The 16,256-nt window shown below is 31.6% G+C and overlaps 1 protein-coding gene across 2 annotated transcripts; it reads right to left on the bottom strand.

Moving 5' to 3' along the window:
- Positions 1 to 434: 434 nt before the first annotated feature.
- On the bottom strand, positions 435 to 15,705 carry LOC143046137 (non-selective voltage-gated ion channel VDAC2-like). Of its 2 annotated transcripts, XM_076219146.1 has the most exons (9): positions 15,582 to 15,629; positions 13,232 to 13,300; positions 8,172 to 8,306; positions 7,385 to 7,505; positions 3,619 to 3,729; positions 3,031 to 3,147; positions 2,107 to 2,257; positions 1,660 to 1,717; positions 435 to 830 (listed from the first exon to the last, which is right to left on the bottom strand). In XM_076219146.1, the coding sequence occupies exons 2-9, from the start codon at positions 13,293 to 13,295 to the stop codon at positions 739 to 741; spliced, it is 849 nt and encodes a 282-aa protein (XP_076075261.1). In that variant the 5' UTR covers positions 13,296 to 13,300; positions 15,582 to 15,629; the 3' UTR covers positions 435 to 738. The 2 variants fall into 2 exon arrangements, with proteins under 2 accessions (XP_076075261.1, XP_076075262.1); XM_076219147.1 differs by lacking the exon at positions 435 to 830 and having other exon boundaries at positions 1,652 to 1,717; positions 15,580 to 15,705.
- Between the last annotated feature and the right edge of the window lie 551 nt (positions 15,706 to 16,256).

A 16,256-nucleotide genomic window follows, 5' to 3' on the forward strand; every position in this document is an offset into this window, starting at 1 on the left:
TGTACAATCAGATAATTGTTTATTTTAATTACAGATCCATGCATATTGCAATCACCAGATTTTTACAAGGAGGGTTACGCTCAGGATACTATGCATACAGAAAATATGTCAGCGAATTGCTTCTTCCAGGAAGCAATGAAAAACAAGTAAACTTCTTTAATGTGGACAAATTAAAGAATTTTCCTCAGAAAAAAAGTATATGTACACAAGTTGTATAATGAAAACTATCAATTTAGTTATAAAAAACATATGCATATTTTTTTAATTTGAGGTTTCTTGTGACTTTAAATCACTTTGAACAATCAGTCAAATTCAAATTGTGAACAAAAACTTTTTCAAAGCAAGTATGGACCAATATCAGATGTTAAGTATTGTCAACAGGTCATAGATTGAAAAGGATATATCAATCACAAATTGGAAGAAATGATAAAAAATCACAATCACATGTTTATTTTCTCAGAATACATAGATATACATAAAAGACATGATAGTGTTAGGCAGATGCATTTAGTAGTCATGATAACAATGGTTATAAATTTGAACAAATATTTTAATCCTGATATATATAGAACCTCTCACAACAGTCTGAAGCTAATAAACTTAAAATGTTAAATCAATTTATTTCAATTTATTTCAGTCATTTAGATCATCATGTCTTTCTTGGAATAAAGACACCTATGCATTCTGGAAATGCAAATTAAAAAAAAAAACACAACACAATGTCTGCATGAATATCACTTATGCCTCTACATCTAAACCAAGTCCTATTTTATGACCTCCTTGGTTGAAGTTCTTGCCTTCTATGAGAGTTGACAGAGTAAGTTTAACACCTACAAAGAAATGCAAGTATTTCAGTTACAAATATATAAACCATGAAGTATTAGTGAAGTACATGCCTGAGTTATTAATAACATTTAAAGCCAATTGTATTGAGTGTGTAGGTATAGGGCCTAAGTTATTAATAACATTTAAAGCCAATTGTATTGAGAGTGTAGGTATAGGTAGTATCTCTAGCTGAACTGTGAAGTCATTATAAGGTAAGGTTTAGTATGTACCATCAAATTACCTTTATTTTTATTCTATTTTTTTATTTTAAATGTAATTGATGACACTAGATTTATATTGATTTTTTTTAAATGAAATTAATAACATTTATTTCATTTTAATGTTATTCTAAACATCATTTCAATTACTGTCTTTTGTGCTACAAACTTTGCCATTTTGGATAAAAATGTGAACCAGTTAGTACAACAATGTATGAGGCTTCTTCACATGCAATACTTAGCATTCAAATATTTTGGTTACATAATCTAGAATTTACTCCAATACACTCCAAAAACTCTATGATATTCTAACGGCTGAAATTATACCTGGATAAACAGTCCAAATTTTCACTAGTCCAATGTCTATGTCTAGTATTTATTTCTGCAAGACTTGTAATTTTTGTTTAATGACACCACCAATATTGTAATTTTAATTACACAAAAAGTTATTTAGCATTTGTACTGGTTGGGTTAGTGAAATAACGGGGAAAGTTCATTAAAAACTTCTGTAATATTACTTGTATTTTTTTTATTCCACTGAGATTACGGTTTTGTTTCTATAAATGGCAGGTGATTGTTTAGAACAAACAATTCATCATGTGTACTTTTTACATACCATCTCTTAATTTCTGGGAATATCCCATCCCAATCTGACTGCTGTTGTTTACTTTCAACTACAATATAAAGCATGGTCTCATATAATGAAATTTTATAACCTAGCCAATGCTATAGTGTATAAATGTAACAGATTTTCAAGTATTTAGATTGTGTTTGATTGATATAATCCTGTTACTGTGTAAAATATTCGTGAAGATGTTTTTCCAACCACCGTAATGCATAAAGACAAACTTTTTCAAAATCATATCCAAGATTGGTTCAGATTGGCCAAGTGGTTGCAGAGGAGCAGATTTTTGTACAAATTAATGGGTGAAAAACACCATGTTATGACAATAACTCACACTGGAGCAGACAGCCAGCTAACAATCAAAAGCAGAAATTGGTACTAAAACTTATTTAGAACTGACTGGAATACATTTCTAACTTTGTCTTAATGAATACATACGCTGACTGAAGAATCCCGGTCTAATACATATTTGGCCCCCAATCCAAATCTTGTAGCGTTACTTCCTGCAGCCCAGTTAAGGCTGACTCCGGCCTCTAAATCATCACTGACTCGTTGGTAAATAGATGCACCAAATTCAGCTCCATCATTTCTATATTTTAAATCATTCATTATTTAAACACAGGCATAACATTAATATTTATTTTTTTTTAAGATAAAAAGATGCACAAGTCTAAAATATCTACTCTAGACACCCATGCTTAATTTCTCAATACTGTTTATCAGAAGCATATCCCTGTCGTGAGCCAATAAATATTTTTAAGCCAATGCGATGACAAAAAAATGTGAACACACCACTTCTAGGTTAATTGACTAATATGTTATGGAACTTCATGTGAGGAAAAGGAAAATGTGCCTTCAAACTTAAAAGTAGTTATGAAGCAGATTTGACTCTTAACACCATTTTCTATGACTTTCATTTTGTTCTATTTCTAGGAGTTAATCCAAAAAATTCTTTTAAATTTTCCTTTCATAATACATATTTTGTATGATTTTAATCACTACCCATATGGTAACTAACCCTATATTTTTAGGACACCCATTATCAAATATAAATATATATATTTCTCGTTTTGTTTATATAGATTAGACCGTTGGTTTTCCCGTTTGAATGGTTTTACACTAGTAATTTTGGGGCCCTTTATAGCTTGTTGTTCGGTGTGAGCCAAGGCTCCGTGTTGAAGGCCGTACTTTAACCTATAATGGTTTACTTTTTAAATTGTTATTTGTATGGAGAGTTGTCTCATTGGCACTCACACCACATCTTCCTATATCTAGTCACCACATGTAGTCCTTTAACCAATCATATCTCTATAAATCTATAGGAGGTAAGATAAATATATATATATATGTACCAATACTTACACATTGGTATGGAGTGTAAAGTCACCAGTAGAGTAACCTACAGCAAAGTTGCTCTTGGAAAGTTTTGATTTGGAAGTATCAAAGCTCATCTGGTATCCACCAAGCCAGCCATTATACCTGTCATATAGAGGATTTAACATTACAAGATCAATTTCACATCAGTTTTTACATGTCATTATATATAATTAGTCAGAAAGAAAATTATATTTTATTGGAAAATGCATGAATCATATATTGTGTGTGCATTTAGCAATTTTTGTTGGTTCAAACTGGAGTGTTTTAAACAGGACTCCCCTGATGGTCACCAGGCCAGTGAAGTACTGGCACTGCAGGACCAATTAAGCTTAAAATTAGCTTTCCTATAGAGCCATTTGAGTTTAAGAGGTCTATTATGTATGTGGTAGAAGAAAATCATCTTTAAATGTCCTCTTCTGAACAGAATAGTTTGTACAAAAATTGAAGTTTTCCCTTTAGCAATTGCCACAATAATTCTGTGATATAACAGAGCTATTATCTTATCTATTTCACCAGCAAGCCCACCTTACAATTGAATGTTTTGGTGAGCGGTATTGCATATTATGACCTTACCCTAATACTAAGGCACCATTCACAGCTGGTCCAGCAAAATCAAAGTTAACATCACATTCCATATTTACATAATCTTGTTTGTATCCAGTCTTAATTGTTCCCTGCTTCTTTCTGAAAAAAAAAGTTTGTCATATATACCTCTAAAATGATACATCAGAATTTAACTCCTTGTTTTTTCTGAAATATTTTTTTCAATTCTACAAGCTAAAAGACTAAGGATGTACATACAAAATCTTCAATTAGTCAGGGTTTCCTTGGGTCAATTTTATTTTTTGCCACTTTCATTTTTTGCCAACTTACATATATTTCTTTAAAACTTTGCTTCTTTCTATCAAAAGAAAAAATGTATGAGGGTTCCTTGGCACCCAGTGTCTCACCTACTTTATTAAGCTAATATGGTTTAGGAACTTTAACTGCAGATTGTATGTAATGTAATGTTAACTGGAAGAAAACTACGTACATAATAAAAGTAACTTACAGAAAAACAGGAAATATATTTTTACAAAATTTCCTTTTCAATACTAGCTTTTGATCATAAACAAACTTCTGTCCAAGTTTGATAGAAATCCAGGAATGGACCAGGATAGGTTAAGAAAGTTATTAAAATTTAAAAAACTGGAACCACAGAGTGGTCGTTTCTAAATAACGGACCAGGATGGAAAAGTAATGATAAAAATCCATGTTTTACAAAATTGAACGACGATGACTGGAAATCTTTAACTATTCGACTTTGACCGTAATAGCGTAAACGTAGTTTTGATTGCAAAATCGGAAAAATTACGGAAAAATCGTAATGGTTGGCATCTATGGATACGGTGGCAGAGGTTGAACCCTGAAAAATGCTTGTTTTGGGCCCCCAATTCCTAAACGGTTAGGACCATCATCCCCAAAGTCAATTATTCCAACCTTCCTTTGGTGGTATTGAATGTTCCTAAAAACATTTCATAGAGATCCATTCACTTTAACTAAAGTTATTGTCTGGAAACAAAATGTGTCTTCAGTTGACGACATCATACTATCCCAATTTTTTTTTGCTGTCGTATAAAAACAGTATGGTGCATTGGTTTATAATTTTGAAAATATACATGAGATTTGTAATGATTATCTTCATTTTACTGTAAATAGTCAGCTGTTTCTTGAAACTTTGTTGTAATAATGAAATCTTTAAATTATGGGTCAAATTTAGGAACCTTATCAGTGACTCATAGGCAGGGAATCATAGCAAGCTTACCAAAAGACAATAAACCAAGACATTTACTCAATCAAAGAGCTGAAAGCTCTGAGGAAAAATGACGCCACTGCCTCTTATATTGGGATATTTTTTATGCAAGTCTTGATTTTCACATACCATAATAAGTTGAACATTGCAACATGTCTCGTAAGCATATAATTGATATTCGTATATGAGTGTGTGAAGTGAAGCTGACAACTGACTGTTTTTTTTTTAATACAAATGAATAGGTCAAGAGTCAAGACAACCTAAATGATCTACAGTATCCAATGACTACTGGCATGTTTTTTTTTGTACAAATAAATAGGTCAAGACTACCTGAATGATCTACAGTATCCAATGACTACTGTCTGTTTTTTTTTTGTACAGATAAAAAGGTCAAGAATACTGGAATGATATACAATATCCAATGATTACTAGCTGTTCTTTTGTACTAATAAATAGGTCAAGACTATTTATATGATCTACAATATCCAATGACTACTTGCTGTTCTTTTGTATGTACTAAATAAAGACTACCTGAATGATCTAAAGTATTCTAATTAATGTGTATTTTTTTTTCTTGCAATTACATTTTTTTAATTCAAGAATACAGACTACTAGTATCCTTTCAAACCAAATGATTATGAAGAGTCTGTTGTAATAAGCTCTTATACCCCACTAGTCCTATAAACATATGACTTCGCATTCTTATTCAATTTTTAACGTTTTTATACTGATATTTTCATTTTTTTATAATTTTTGAATGCGAAGTGTGACACATTGATAGTAAAAAAAATATTATCAGAACAGTAAATAGAAATAGTAAATAATGATCCTGAGGTCATATGTTATAGGACTAATTACCCACATACTCATTAAATAAGTTACTAGTGACATACACAAATGTAGTTATTTCTGTTACTTGAAGCAAATTCTATTTCAGAATCTTTAGATTTACACAATATTGTTATACTTGTTTTATTTCACATTGAAGATTAGACAAATAGGGATACTCCTATGATTTTTTTATTTCATGTCAGTCAGGTCCCTTTATATGAAACTTAAAACCACTTCTCTGCCATATTGATATTTTATAACAACTCTGCCCATGACCCATATAATTTGATATTCATTCTTTAACCATATATTATAGTAAGCTAGTTTTTTTTTATTTTACACTAATCCACAATCTTTCATGTTAAATTTTGTCTCCATTTAAGTTTATGCCATTGAACCATCATGGTATTAAACACAATCCCAAGTAATTATGCTGTTATAGTGGGTCACAATATATTCAACTTGGGTGGCATTCCAGTTATTGAAATTTGTGTCAGATTGGATAATGAACTAGACCTTTAGGAATTGATCTCATAATTTAATATGGAGCCATCGTATGCGACCCCTACCCTGTAACAAAAATAAACATGTCAAGCGGCAATATTTATCACCAGAGATTACAAGTCAAAAGAGGATGGATAAGTCTCCAAAATGCTTGCCAAACTGGAACTACAACAAGATCTCCAGACAAGGACGAACAAAACATTCAAGCCAAAGTTAGTATTTATGTACAAAGAAGTTGAGGGCTGATTCACGCTATTGAACCAGACGAATTCCCCTTAAAAGCATGTCCGAAGAGAACCATAACTGCCGAGAAATTCAAAGAATACCACGAAACAATTATTGTGGAAAAGCAAGTAAAGAATAACTCTTACTGTGATTGTATTGACATTCCGCCAAGTAAAACACAGATTTTTAATGTTTTAACAATGTTTTAGTTTTACTTCACATAATCAATAAAGTTATAAAAATAGATTTATGAGTATCTTAACAACATTGGTTGTTACACTTCGATCTTTTTGGTAATAAGAAAGACCGGAGGTATGTAAACTGGTTCCCGGTTGATTACTACACAGAAATCATAATAAAAGCAAATTCCAGTTTAAATGTAAAATAATAAACACGAAACCAAGAGTGGTAGACGGAGAAATGTAATGGAAAGTAAATACGAACCAAGCGCGGTAGGCAGAGAAATGTAATGGAAGTTCAGTTCACTAGTATAGAAACATGCCGCTGAAAGCGTCATTTTTCAAAAATTGGAGACCTTTTATAATATATCTCCATGCTTAATACTGTATACAAAATTGGTACACGGGTTATTACTAGTAGATTTTAAAAAGTTTTAAACAAACTGATTGATTTAGATGAAACTGGCTTCATCAGTGGATGTTTTATTGGGAATAACATCAAATTGATTTATGATCTTTTACAATATACAGAAGAACATTATATTCCAGGTCTATTGCTTTTAATTGGTTTTGAAAAAAGCATTTGATTCTCTATCTTGGGACTTTCTGGTATCAGTATTACAATTTTCAATTTTGGTTAATCTATTGTTAACTGGGTTAAGGTATTCTATAATAATATCTCATCTGCAGTCATTCAAGGGGGAAATCTTTTCACATTAAGAAACATTTACATGTATGCATTAAAAGTTTCTATTTAACTTCCCTGTCAAATTCTAGTGCTTGATATGACCTTATTTGTTTTACCTACCCTGTCTGTGGAGCAAATGTTGTGTCAAATGCTAATTTTAAACCTTGAACAATTTGGTCCTCAACAGTTATTTCTGTGTTTAACACATTGTCTGTTGTCCATTTTTCTTTGAATGTTAATCCTAGAAAAAATATCAGGAATAATTCAATTCTAGATAGCAATGCCACAGTAAACTATTATCATTCACAAGTTAGTATTGTAATGTACACAATGGTATTTATTTTTATTTATGTGTTTTATTCTAAACATTTTAAGTATCTATCTTAATGACTTATCAAGAATGAGAAACAAATTGTTTCTTCATACTTGAATAATTTTCTAAAATAAGGAATCTTTACAACAAAATGCATGTCACACTTGACTTACCACATCAACCCCATCACACGTAAAAAAAAAGCCAAGCAAGCTGATTCATGACCTACTTCCTTCACAGTTGATTATATATAACTTTTGCATCACATACAAAATGGCCAAAGCATGTCATGTGTCAAGGCCTATTACCTTACAGTTGATTATATATAACTTATGCATCACATACAAAATGGCCAAAGCATGTGTCAAGGCCTACAGTTGATTATATACATGTACAACTGATGTATTTTACACATAACAAACAGTTTACATAAATATTTTACATGATTTAAATATAAATAGGTTTTCAGTAAACCATTGGCAAGTGACAAGCTTGTCAAACACTTGATTTTTTAGGTTAGGTCTGTGAATATATTTTGTTTAGGTCAATAAATCAAAGTTCAAGGGTTCAAGGGTGATTTGAAAGTAAACTTACCGTAATCTTTCCATTTGTACTTGGTTTCTAAACTACCAGCAACTTTACCAGTATCATGATTGTGGTCTAATTTACTTGTGAATTCTACTTTACTATCTGTTTTTGTTTTAGCCTCTAGTTTGTTGGTTCCAAAGTCTGAAAAATATAATCAACCATACACAATAAATTACTAATGCCTATTAACAATGATTGAACACATAAATCATTAAGAGAATTTGAGTCAACTTTGTGAACATGAATATGACAGCTAATGCCCCTTTAACTTTTCATATTGTTGTCCATAAAAAAAATACTGCTAAAAGATATCTACCTTTTGGACAAAATTCAAACAAATTTCAAAGACCCTAAACTATGTAACAGTCCAGAGGTTTATCTGGGTATTTTGGGAAAAAGGACCCTGGCCAGTTTTGGGAATTTTTTAATGCGGTATTCAATGAGATTGGGAAAAACAATCAATATACCAGATGTTAGTTTTAGTGCGTTTAATTCATTAAACATTTTTTTGTTGGTGAAAATAAAGTAAGGACTACAACTTCTTTGTTTTTAAATATAACAACATGACATTTGAGTATCAAAATAATGAGTTCTAACTTCTTAAGGATTGTTACATTTTTTTGATTTTGACATGAAAATTTGTAAACTGAAATATTTTGAGTTCTGTATAAAATATATCCTGTTTCTATTTTCTTTTTTTATATATCTGTTAGTTTTCAATTTTAGTGTTGCTAAAGTCAGCTGTCACATGTTTGGTTATTTTAATTTTTTTATTTACTGTATTTGATTGACAAACCCGGAATTATATACTTGTCCGTTTCCGGATTTGATCTGATTTAAAGGGAAACTTCGCAAAAAAATCAAAAATTGATATTATGTTCATTCTGTATAAAAATGCTCAAATTCATAGATATTAAAGTTTTATTCCGCTAGATAAGCGATCACCATCGATTTTAAATTTAGAGTATCAATTCTCTGCGATCCGCCATTTTGTCTTCTTTCCCCGATTAATAAAAACGATATGTCTATAAACCACAAAGAAACAAAACTACAGTAACCGATGTAGTCGTAATTGCGTGTCGATATCTTGTCAATCGTACGGTTGTTTTATCCGACCATGGAAGTATTATATATTCAATATAATACTTCCATGATCCGACTAACTAACTTGATACGAAAAATATTCTTACTTTTTTTAAATTACCATGGTCTGTTGTTTTTAAACTGTTGATTTTGGAATTAGGTGAAAAGTCAAAGTTGAAATCATAAATAAGTGTTCCGTGAAAATTGTTTTCGAAAATCTAATTTGTTCATAATTCTTTAAAGTAATAAACAAATATATTTTGATCTTCCCTCATCTGATCACCAGCATGGCTAAAGGTATTACTTCCAAAGGTATTGTGAGGGGTGTGAGGTGACACGTCCAGGTATTCAAGCGATTTCCTGTCGGGCTTGCAAGTTCATGCATCGTTTCACTTCTGCAGGTATTGATCAGTGTACACGGCTGATAACTTTAATATAACTTTCCATTTTGAACTATCAGATGAATAATATACAACTCTGTCTTACTTGTCATTACTAAACTCATACGCTTGTTTATAAATAACATTTCTGGTGTAAAGAATATAATTCATAAACATGTAAATAATACCCAAAAAATAAGATTTGATGAAATTAAAATCTATTTAAATATTTTTTCCAAGGGTGAATTTGGGAAAATGTAATATATAGTCATTGTCAATAGTGAAGGACAGATTGGAACAGACCAGAAATATTGATTTAAAAAATGTACGCACTTGCCGACGATTCGTTTATACGACTGGATAGAAAGTTACGGAACTATAGCGCAATTTAAAATATATACATGTATACATTGAACATAAGAAAAAAACATATATTTTGAATAAATAGGGGTAAAAGTGTTGTAAATAGACTAGTCCACGTATGCCAACAGTATGTAATCATCGAATGTCGATAGACTATTGTATACCAGAAGAAGAAGAGAACCAATTTGATTTAAATACAGGTCGATGTATAACTTTTGCTTTGGTTCATTGAAGCTGTGGACCTAGTAAAATCACAGATTTATATTTCAATAAGATTGTTCTCGAACAAAGGAAGTAATTCGTCATCGCAATTGTTATATATGCCACTGGACGAACACTAATTATCCCCAGGGAATGTGAATATTTTGCTGGGAAACTTTTGAGTATCAAAGTTTCAAATTAATTTCGGGATTTATTTTCTTTCTTGGTATTCAATAACAGAAAAAAGAATAAATTACTTGTTCGCTAAATAGGGGTATTCTTGTCAGATAAAAGACTTTTAGTTATATTTAAAAAATAGGGAAATATGACATTAAATTGGTTCTGTCTTTTTTTTAAACATCGTTAAAAAGATGTGTGTCTAAGGTGAACGCCACAAGAACCCTGTGATACTAGTACGAGAGTATAGCATGTAAACATTCCTTCTCAATAATATGGTTGTATTGGAAATCTTTTCATACAGATTGACAACTCATTGTCCGATATGCATGTAATATTTACCACATGACGCCCATATAGTTCTTTCTACCATCATCATCTTATTCTGTGATATTGCTGTAAACATCGATGGTTCACACCCAAACAAAATGGGAGTAATGGACCTTCAGAGCTTCTCCGTGTTATACACTTGTGAAATATATAGACGAAATTTCTCTATTGAAATGAATCTACATCTCACAAACAGGATTTTCAAAAACGATTGTGAGTAATCACCTTACAAACCAATATAAACGTATGGCAAGATATAACCATGAAGGAATTTAGTTTTTGTCAGACGCAAGAACTCATCACTATATATATCATAAACGTATACGTATATATATGCATACAGTTTCAAATATTAAGAACAAGCGGTCGATGTCGATAGTCTGTTTTCTAACTGTTCAGAGTTATAGACATGTCACTTGTTCATTCTTGGAAGCCTTCATATTCCCCGTCTAACGATGGGAACTCTTTCTGATTGTGTTGACTATAAATGCTTGTATGGTAATTCTGTCGTTTATCTGTACAAGCGGTTGCATTTCCTCTCCTTTCCCAACAAACAAACGAACGAAACGCCACTAGTCTGATTTCTCTGGAGCTCATCCTCAATGGCTCTTATACGTCAGGAAACTTACATGTATACTAATAATGATTGTTTCAAGAACAACGATGTATGGACGAACTATTATAAATTCGTCAATATCAGTTATGCATGACTAAAATATAACTTTTATTACAACTACTGTATTACTTATTTGGACTAATGACGGCTATCATGTTCAACATTGCACAAATATTATCATAGAATTTTAAAAAAAATCCTCAAAAGAAATAATGCCTTAGCTTAGATAATTGATATTCTTTTCACAAAAAGTTCGTGTAAATGATTGTCAAATGAATTTAATTATGTAAGAATAAAATGTTAAAAAGAAACTAAAAAAAAATCATGCATGTTGTATGTTGTATTTTTTTTGTCAATTAAAAACTTTAAAATTGCAATAGTTTTATTAGCATTTAAACACAGCCAGATTTGAATACAAGTTAAGAAATTCCGGTAAAGTCAATGATATCAAACAGATGTACAATGGTATATCAAATTGGGTAATATTGCATTTAGTTTTTATAAAAGATTAAAACTACTATTTTTTGCTTCATATTTGAATCTTTACGCCAATTGCCGCTAAGAAAGTAATCAAAAATTGTTTCCTTTTATTTTTATACACTTTCGGAATTACGAATCTGAATTTTATTTTCAATTAATTTACACAATTTAATTATTGTATCTTTATTCTCATCGTGTATTAAATCTTAGTGTATTAACATCGTGACAGCATACTCTTTCTAATCCCTTCTGTTTATCCTTTCCAAATAACAACATTTATACCTGTGTACGCTTGAACTCACACCTGCGGCTAAATAGCTACAAGGTAAACGAATTGACCTCAAGCCGAGAAATATACAGTGACCTTTACAAAATAATATACACACTCTGCTCACACATTAGTTGCATTGAAATGATTATCAAAACAATAACGGTAAATAGAACTGAAATATTTTCAGTTCAATATCAGTAAAAATGTCAATACAAAACGGTATATGCATATTCATTTTCGTTCATTCTTATATTGTGGTTCATAACTTCGACCATTCGTCAGCTGTGCGCTTTTAATTACGTATATTGTCGATAAGCTATAAGAGTTAAACAGATTTTATTTTTTCCCAGAATTCAATAAATCGGGCTAATACGTCACGACCCACTCGAGAATTCAACCAAAACAGTTACAAATACTTGATTTTCTCCGTTATTAGAAGGAATATAAATTTAAAACTTTGCAAATGTGTTTTTTATGTTAAGATGAACATAATTAGATGATAAGTAAAAAATCGCGGAATTTCCCTTTAAGTATTTTCCCACACTTCCTGTTTATTTCTGGCAGCCATTGTTTGTCAAAAAATGTTCAATATGTTTCAACTTGGATTTACACATTACTTGTTGGCGATTTTTGACATAAAGCTAGCAGTTGAATAAAATAAACATCTCTGTCATTAATAATAAAGATGGAAATGAATTTTGTGATCATTTGGGAATTTTGCTCCCAAAATTGGGAAAAACGTAGGGTTTTGTCGTTGGGAATGGGTCCGAAAAACCAGACCCTGTGGAATGCTAGAAAAATCCATGCAGTCTGCACAGTTAGCTACAAGTCTGATGCACCAAACTAGTAAGTTTTTGCAAAATTTGTTTAGACACATAAGAATAGTGTCTGAATATTGGTCTTCGTACTAGTAGTTTGACAATTGTTAAGTGTTGTCTGGTGCAAAACATTTCAGCAGACTATCTTGAAACAGTACCTTCAAATGTTTTACATTCAAAATTTATGCAAATTGGATTTGTCAACTTAATTTCTTCCCAGAAATATTTGTTATTACATTGGTTTAATGGGTGTCTGCTTTTTTACAACTATGTCAGAAATTTTACAAATATTTATATGAAGATAAAAAAAATAATGCAATTAAACAAAGATATCAAAAAGTACTTACTGTAACCTTTACTGAAGAGATCCCTGGCAGATTTTCCTAAATCGGAATATGATGGAGGTGCCATTTTACCTAAGAAAAAGTTAATAAATTATATATACATGTAGAATGAGAGGTATGATCATATACTATTAAAAAAAATGCTTTGCTGAGCCATCCTGATACGACTGCAGAGGTCGAAACCATGAGCAGTTGGGGCAATTTTTAACACAATATATATTCAAGGTTGAAAATGTCTGAGTTTAGATTGTGATCAAATTTTTTTTGACATAATACTGGTTTCTGACACAAAATAATGTGGTGAAAGATCTTAAAAATCTCTTCTTACATTGCACATTATATCATTACAGTCCCTATAGGTGTTGGAGTAAAAAATGGTTTCACTGATTTCCCCAAGATCCTTCACTTCCATGGAGAATAAAATACCAACATCAATAAAATTCTATCAACCTGAAATTTGCCAGAATATTTCATTTATACACCTTATACAATGTATTTACTTTTCTGCCATTACTGGCACAAAAAAAAAAGTTCCCCACAATATATAACATCAAAATAGACATTGTCTGACGCTACAATGGAAAAATGATTGTTGAATGACGTTAATAGTTCAAGAGGCGCAGATTCTCTGGTCATGGGACACAAATTTCCAAATTAAGATAAGGTCTTTTTTATACTCTCAAGAAGTGAAACCATTTTGACATCAAAATTCAAAGTAGATACTTAATTTTGATATCAAAGTAGATACTTAATTTTGATATCAAAGTAGATAATTGTATTATTGTACATCTCAGATGAAATCAAAACTTATTTTATTATTATATTTGAACATTTATGTAAACATTTTGCACTGACAATGACTGACAAGCACTCTATCTTTGAAGTCCAAATAATTATGACACCTTGGAACTGAAAGGCTATTTATTTATTTCTTTGATTTGAAATGAAGCAAAAAAAATAAAAAAAAGCCTTTCCAGCCGTCATAATTATTTGGACTAACTTCCTGTGCAAAAAATTTAGAGCAGTCAATAAAGATTTCATGGCAAAAAAAGATCTCAATGTTCTGCCAAAGGTTCTTTTGAAGTCCTGACAAATAAAGATCGCTTTGGCGTTATTGCAAAATAGAAATAAATTAGATAGCTTTTAAAATATCATAATTAATTCGAATAAACGTAATTAAACGTGATGGGACCCTTTTTTTAAGGAGTAGATTAACCAGAGAAATTATATTGAGTGGGGTGATTTGATGAAAAAGTGAGGCGATTTGGTATGGGACGAGTTAAAGAAAAAGATGGTTGATTTGGCCTGGGCCGAGTTGGCATTGGGGTGAGTTGTCACTGTTTCTCCATATACATGTATTTGTTATAGTCCGAGATTACTCTGATGCCCAACGGCTATTTTGCCAGACAAGCTGGGGCCGTGGGACGTCAGAGCTCAACCCATATCAAAAAGTGGATATTTGCCCATCCAAAATAGATGCGCTGTTTCGTCACTTCTGGTGCCAACCAATGGCCTTGGAATTATATAAATCGGGTATCAAATTGTTCATTTTTCTTCATTTATGTAAATTTCACCTACTTGACACCCTTTATTTTTCCCTATTTAAACAGTTTTCACAGTGACCCATCGGATCAGTCATTTTTACTTTTATTTTCAAAAGGATGTCAAGTTGCGAGAGACTTCATGACCTCGGGATTCAAATAAATGTATGCAAATATTTATACTTCTATACATGAGATCGGTATTAAGCATTTAGTGCCAACCACGATAACAATCAGAAGCTCTCGGACATTTAGATTACTTGCATCCTAAATGAACGAGGTGTTCGATTATGCATTGGCATAAATCATCCCTTTTTCTTGTTACGTGAAAATGAAAGTTAAAATGCCAGAATCTATGGGTCACTGTGAAAACTGTCTAGATATGAGAAAATTAAGGGTGGCAGGTAAGTGAAACTTACATAAATGAAGAGATTTATATAAATGAAAAATGAACAAATTGATACCCGATTTATACCCGACGAAGCAGCGCATCTATTTTGGATTGGCAAATATCCTACTTTTGATGTGGGACGAGCTCTGACGATTCACGGCTCTAGCTTGTCTGGCAAAATAGCCGTTGGACGTCAGAGTAATCTCGTACTAATTTGTTAGTGATAAATTATTCCGTGACGAAATATCCCTTCGACTTCGTTGAGGTCAGACACTGCGACATTCTTAAGTTTAACCCTTCGTTGTTCGCATCAATTGGTTAATGTATTTGCTGGATTCTAAGAGCTGTTGCCTTGATGTTTTAACCAACCCCCTTTTCATGCATACAATTGATGCTCTTACTAAATATTTTATGCTTACACGCTTTGTCGCTTCTTTCCGTTTCTGCAGAGAGGACAAGAGAGTAATCAAGGTCACTTTAACGCCGTTTCCGGTTCCGATTATTTTATATATTTTTTAATATACTGCATTTTATATGTCACACGAAACGTGTAAACTTATGTTTTAAAACTTCAACCGCTATACCATAATTTCTTTTTATTTTGATAACCTCTTAAATATTGTATAAAAACTAGATGCCTGTTTGAGTTCATATAATGCATGCTTAATACTTTGTATAAGGAACCAGTAATTACACACACAAAAAGTATACTGATCCCGCAAACATACCACAAAGAACCTGTTCACACTATTCTCGGGTATCAATTATTTCCTTTTCATACAAAAAAGGTAAAATAAAATTTTAAAAATAACGATGAAATTTCAAAATTGAAATTCCCTAATCAAACGGCCAAACCATTAAACGAATAAAGATGGCTGTCACATTCATGACTTGGTAATACATTTTCATATGTAGAAAATGGTGGATAAACCTGGTTTTATAGCTCAAAAACATACCTACTCTAGTTTAGGGAAAGCTTGTTCGCGACCTAGAATTCTGATTGGGTCAAACGTTTAATTAAAATTCATGCGAGAATATGCGAGATTTGGATGAACTGGGGGCAAAGTCATATATGGTACACATCAATATTCGTTGT

This window comes from Mytilus galloprovincialis, chromosome 9, assembly GCF_965363235.1.
Source record: "Mytilus galloprovincialis chromosome 9, xbMytGall1.hap1.1, whole genome shotgun sequence".
Lineage (NCBI taxonomy): Eukaryota > Metazoa > Mollusca > Bivalvia > Mytilida > Mytilidae > Mytilus > Mytilus galloprovincialis.